This window comes from Magallana gigas, chromosome 5 (assembly GCF_963853765.1).
Source record: "Magallana gigas chromosome 5, xbMagGiga1.1, whole genome shotgun sequence".
Classification (NCBI taxonomy): domain Eukaryota; kingdom Metazoa; phylum Mollusca; class Bivalvia; order Ostreida; family Ostreidae; genus Magallana; species Magallana gigas.
The window spans coordinates 1,251,043-1,258,038 of record NC_088857.1 but is presented as its reverse complement, the minus strand read 5'-3'; the positions used below and the strand labels follow the sequence as shown (position 1 = coordinate 1,258,038).

The following is a 6,996-nucleotide window of genomic DNA, read 5'->3' as shown; positions in this document are numbered from 1 at the left end:
AGGTTCCTTATTTAGGATCGCATGGGTGAAGCAATAATACTTGAACTCATTTATAATATTTATTCAACCATTCACCATGCACGCACGGGTAAATGTGTATATATATATATATATATATATATATATATATATATATATATATATATATATATATATATATATATATATATATATATATATATAACATTTCAGGAAATAAACATGGCTGAGTGGGTAAAAACTTCTGGATGCAAAATTCCAGATAATGCGATCCGTGCCGGGTACGAGGAAAACGGAAATCCTCTGTTCATTGCCCAGGCAAATAAGGAAGGCACATGGACCCCCGGAAAATGCAGTCCATATTACGATGGCGCCTACATCCCTTACGATGGTAAGGAATTTATCTTCAAAGATTATGACGTTCTTGTATGTCCGATCAACGCCGTGGGATTCTTGGATTGGAGAAAAGCATCCGGCGGAAAAGTCCCCGACAACGCATTTAAAACGGACACAGATTTGTATGTTGCACGGTTCAATTACGCTAACGATCTGATTCCGGGTAAAGTAAGCACTCGCTACAAATTAGCTTACGTGGGATATGGGCTGAAAGAGCACCAAACCAACAAAGAATACGAAGTCCTCTGTCAAATAAGGTAGCTGGGAGAGATCAAAAGGAATTGTTCATGGAAGAGAACTATGTTAATAAGTTATGTCCAACCAAAGAAATCAAAAATGTCTGTTCTTTAATAGGTGAACTTTCTTTGAATTATAAAACATTTCAATTTTTTTTACTTTGAATAAAGAAAGCATTTGTTGTCTTTGTGGTATTTTTTGAGGGAGAGGTTAACATATGTCTTTGTGTCTACAAAACGCTATTCTATTTTTGCAATTACATGTGAGTTTTTAAACATATTTATGAAAATTCCCATTTATATCATACAATAGTTTTATGAGTTTCAGTAAAAAGGGGTTTTTTAAAACATTCCTCATTTTAAAAATCATTTTATGCATACTCATTTATAAATGTGTGAAATTTGTTCAAGCTAATCATGAATAAATAAAACCCAAACATCCAACAACCCCACCCCTACAAAAAAAGTCAGTGTTAAGAAGAATACCCGTAGTATAGTTTGTAAGCTTTAGAGCAGATAGGAACAACGTTGTATAAAAAATCCCACAATTAATGACACCAATATATTTTTTCTAGTTTCACCAATAAAAGATTTTTTAAAGTAAAAAATGATAAAGTGGTGTTTTGATAGAATTATGGATTAAAAGATATTAATAAAAGTTTACTTGAGCCTTTTAAAAGACAGGGATAATTTCTGGAAAAAATGATATTAAGGTATCCGACTTATTAAGTTTGAAAATTTTATAGATGGTTGTTAACCTTAAGTGAATAAAAGTATTTAATGAATAGACCGTTCCTGGTTAAATGGTTCAAAGGTGCTAGAGGTGGTTTGTGCGGCATACATATTTTTCTTTCAAAATAACACGAATAAGCGATTCCTGTTTAGTAGTTGACAAAATTGATTTCATGCGGGTAAAACTTTAAAACTGAATGGACAAACTTTCATTTTTAATGGACATTAAAGCTATTTTTTGCCATTCTAATATCTTGAACGGTTAACTTGATATTCATAAAATTTTAATCTACACATATACTGATATTTTGACCTAAAAAGTCAAGTTGCAAGCAAGTTACCTAGTTAGAAGTTTTTTTGTAAACAAAGCTCGTACCTTACTAGTAATTTTGCTGTTATATTTTATAGTCATTGTGTCGCCATGATTTGCAACTTGGTACGATCGTTTACTGAACAGAAAATAAAATAAAAATTAACATAGAAATTCGTTTCTATGGTAACAGGCTGACAAAACAACGACAATGCTATTTTAAAATGGTTTTATGAATGAATACTTTATAGAAAATAAATCTTTGATATTCGTTGAGGAAAATGAAGTGCACATGTATGTCCTAGGGTTTAACACGGTTTGATAAGTATTCAACTAATAATGGCATAGCTTTTGAGTTTTCTCAAGGTTAGAAGCTTTGTGTGATTTTCTATGCTGCGTTAATTCGATAGTACCTCTGCGTGGCGTAAAATTGCTTCTTGTGGTATGTGGTGAAAAAATACAGTTATTTTACAGAAATATTGTAATAGGAATTTACCCCTTCTTGCTGGCATTATGAATTTCAATTTTCGGTGATAATTTTTTTTTCTGGTATTTATTTTCAAATCACATTCATTAATTTTAAAATGTGATGGTACATAACAAATTGTCAATGAATTTTTAAAAAATAAAAAATTCGTAAATCAACCTTAGCATGTGCTTTAAAACACATAAAATTTTCATGGCAACCTTCTTGGCGTTTAAGAGACCACAATAGGAGTCACCCCTACCCCTTATTCTGGAATTATGATCTTTATTGACAAATAAATAAAAAAAAACCTATTGCATTATACAGATTTATCAATAAACATGAACTGATCATTATCAGAATATATATCTGATTATATCAACCGATTATGATTTTGTAAATTTACATTTCTGAAATTAAGAATGTTAAATTTCAATCAGCTGTTGTGAAAATGACTAGGCCTACTTAGTACGGAAAAAAGATCTATCAAATCCTGTATGACGTCATAATGAATAAATGACATCATAGCATTATATAATCAAATCAAATATGACGTCATAATAGGGTTAGAATATCAAAGCATTGCAATGGTAATCACGTGAAATGTGTCCCCCCTTAAAGTCATGAAACATCAAAATAACATTACTTAGTGAGAATTTGTTACCACGGCAACGGGAATTGATTTTTCCCATTTTTAGGCCATGTTAGCATGACACCAGTTATTCCAGGCAACCATTTGGGCTCTTGTTGCTCATAGTTATATTTATGTTTGAATATTTAAAGAGTAAGAAAATAAATGAATATGTGTGGCAAGACCCCTACAGAATATAAAATTTTAATTTTGAAATAAAATCGATACTACGGTTTCTACAGAACTAGAATATTTGGAAAATGATTTTATTTTCAGCATTATGTCTTATATACAACTCTTCATTCAGGATATTGACGACGCATTATCTATTCACAACTGTTATTTCCATACTTACGTCGACTCGATGTATTCCAGTGAACTTGAAATAAAATATTACACATAGTCTCAGATTTGGATATTTTACTGAAAAGGGACATTAATGGTAACTTAACAACACAACTTAATGATAAACGTGACGACTTCAATTTTCTATAGTTATATCCTTACTTATGTAGCAATATACTTTCATCACCTGCATATGAAGTTTTTGTCTCTCAATTAATTCGATACAAAGGGCATGTTCTATATATGAAAAATTTCCAAGACGAGGCAAGCTACTGACAAACAAGTTGATAAACACGATTATCAACAGTCTCGATTAAAATCATCATTTTCTGCCTAAGTTCTATGGTCGACACAACAACCTTGTCAGCAAATACAATCTTCTACTGGGTCGCATGCTGTCTTTCATACTTATTGTTGTACTATAATTAATAACTTAATTTTCTTCGGATTTTTTTTGTTTCCCCGATTACGACAAAGGGCACACGGGGGTGTGACCGGTCAGCAGAGGATGCTCACTCCTCCAGCGCACCTGCTCCTACTTCTAATATTTTTAGAGGTCCGTGCATGCTGTGCTCCTGTTTTGTATTTTTCTTTGGGATTTTGATTGTGAACTTTGTTCGTCATCATCACGTCCTTCTTTCAATGTATATCACATAAACAACATAATTTCAATAATTTACTTAAGAAAGAAAATCGACTCACCAGTCGGAATATCTTCATTCCTCCCTACATAACCTGTTTACAACGGTAAATATATTTGGGAAAATATGACCTATTAGAGGACAAAATGAAGAGGGAAATGTCGGAAAGTTAAAACACTGCTTTAAACTGACTACCAAGTATTACATAGTTTTGGTTCTTTTGACTTTAAGTTGTTAGAATTTGCCTTTTTATCTAGTTAGTACTAAAAATGAAATGAATGGTCATTTAAATTTTTTTTATATTATGTCTTTGGTCAGATCAAATTAAATCCTAATTTCAATCTCATCCAATCATAAATAATACGAAAGACTTCCTGGTGGCTGAGATATCTATTCAAAAACATCATTTTCGTTGTTTTGTAAAGGTTTTTAAACGGCTTTGATTAATTCTCGAATACGTTTTTACTCTGTATCTGGTTTTCTGTTTGTCAATTTTAACCTCATAGAATATACCAGTTTTAAAGGAGAGAGTAAAAAGATAATATGAGTGAGATAAATAAGACCACAGAAATAAGACCACATGACATAAAGGGCTATATATGGTTTGAGCCTAAAACGGCCCCCTTAAATGAACATTGTCATTTTACCGTAATTCTTTGTTTTATTTGGACAAATATACATTTGAAGTTTTTCACAATTTTTATTTTCATTTTACTGCCCACAACTTAAAAATATTACATCAAAAAGTTTACCTTTTCCCGCCATTTTTACATTTTTGATATAAAACGGCTTGTTTTGAAGCAGTTCTCCTTTAAGGAAACATTGAGCAACTGATTGAACAAACAAAATATTTTCACCAAAGATATATCAGTTCGTTCTTGTTCAAAGAGTCGCTTTATATTTCCAATTCGAAAAAAGATAAGAAAAATGTTAATTTTTGACTGATTTTGATTGAATCATAAAAATAGCGTCACTTCTGACGTCATATACTGCCAGTGAGTGCTAAATAGTGATAAATCAAATAAATCGGTGAAAAACATATTTTATGTCAACTCTTTTATAAAATAACACAACAAATTATTGTACCTGAATCACTTTAAAAATATCAAATTATGGGGGCCAAATTTGACTAATTTCATATATCGTTCTTTTTGATACTTTAATAATATTTTGACATTACATCTATTATCTGCGTTTCACAATTCCTACTTTATACATTAGATATGAAATACAACACTGTTTTGACAAATTTCAGTAAAACCTGATCTTGTATTATATTTAATGTCTTTCTCCACATTGATATATATTTAAATATCTGTATTCAGAGTTTCGACTGAATTACTCTATCTTTCGTAAGAGATGAAAAAACATTTTAGCCATGATATTTTCCATTTGATATTGTTCAAACCTTTTTCAGTCTTCGTAAATTAAAAAAAAAAATCAGCCAAACTAGCTGATACTATCAAACAATTCTAGTCTTTTTTTTTTGTAAATAAAATAGTATATGTCAATTGCTTTCTTTTATATGTCAACTGATAATGAGAATATTGCTGCGAAAACTTACCCAGATTATTTATAACAAAATCTGCCCTGATTTCTGTCCACTTCTTGAAAATATCTATGTATAACTAATATATACGGTTGTTCAATATGCAATGTGAGTTGTACGACATCTCAAAAGCATTCGACTCATATAGCAAAATGAACTTTACTTCCCTTCAAAGTATTCTCTGCGGTTGGAAGTACATAATTACATTCTTTGAATCCATTTCTGAAATGCGCCTGAATGCGAATTAAAGTCCGTTGATTAACAAAGACCTTTGAGGCACTTACTGATGATGGCTGAGACAAGGGCTTGTCGGGACTTGTGACGACCAGACAAGAAATTTAAACTTTTGAAAAAAGGAAAAAAAGCCGTACTTGTCTAGATCTCAAAAGCATGTTTAGAATTTACGAAGTTAGACTATGTTATCAGTTATGGAACATTATGATTCAGTAGACGAATATGCCTAAATCCTGTTACAAGGCGTCATTACTGATAAAATTTCTTTAGTTTTTTCTCTGTAAAACCAACCTGTAGCACCTTTGCCTTTTAGCACCGAAATTTGTACGGCTATATCATCACATGAAAAAATGCAATAAAGAAATTAAATTTTTTTGTGCTAATGGTTCTCTTGGCAACAAAAGGTCTTTTACCGAGTTCAGGTATCCATATTTTGTTTCCAGTCTCTCTTACTGGTTTAAAATAGGGAATCGATGCTTCGTCACCAGAAAAAAATATTTGCTAATTGTCTTTGAATTTTTGGGAAACATTTCTATCAATTTCTAACAATTGCTTTGCAGTTTTTGGTAATGTTTTCCTAAGAAGTTGTTGAATGTCCAGAAAATATTACTCGGAGTTTCTTTTTCACAATTTACTCATTGGCACATGTATATGAATAAAGGATGCAAACAAGACTTAAATAAGATGCTTTGAAGTTTGCCAGATTGACCACATGAGGGAGAGAAAGAGAGAGAGATGAATGAACTTGTCTTCATGCATCATGTACTGTATACATGTTATCATCTAGCATTTTAATGCTCAATAAATGTGTTATCTTGCATTCGTTTATTCTCTATTTATTTCAAATTGTTACTGCACATTTTCTAAGATAACTAATTCAATTTCAATGAAATTATTTTGATATCGTCATCTGTTATGGTTGTTTGTCATACCATAAAAGTAATTTATACTAGCCTGGTTAATTTGTATGTAAAAATGGTATTCAAGGTATTGAGTAAATATAATTAAAGATATTAATTAGTACAACAGTACCCACTGTTAATATCTATTGTTATACTTTCATGTTAAATACTGAAATCTGATTGGTTAAGACGCAGTTAATAATATTTACTATTACCCTCAGCGTTAGCAACGCACTTGGCAACGGGTAACATTAAAAATTGTTAAACTTTCATGTTAAATACTGAAATCTGATTGGTTAAGACACAGTTAATAATATTTACTATTACCCTCAGCGTTAGCAACGCACTTGGCAACGGGTAACATTAAAAAATGTTACATGCGCGAAAATTATGCGCATACGGTTCGCTGTAGAATTATTACACGTTATTCCTATATAAAAGCGGTAAAATTTTCTTAAAAATTTTAATTGCATTTAAAATTGTGAAAAATGTTGATCAATATTTCTTTCACCATTATGCATTCTCTTCTATAAAGATATTTATAAGTATGTATTAAAATATAGTCAATATTTATG

The 6,996-nt window shown here is 31.0% G+C and overlaps 1 protein-coding gene across 1 annotated transcript; it reads left to right on the top strand.

Annotated features, from left to right (window-relative positions):
* The first annotated feature begins 201 nt into the window (after nucleotides 1-201).
* On the top strand, nucleotides 202-636 carry LOC136275342 (natterin-4-like). Its single transcript, XM_066084192.1, has one exon. It carries the CDS (start codon nucleotides 202-204, stop codon nucleotides 634-636), a length of 435 nt encoding a protein of 144 aa, XP_065940264.1.
* Nucleotides 637-6,996: the final 6,360 nt, after the last annotated feature.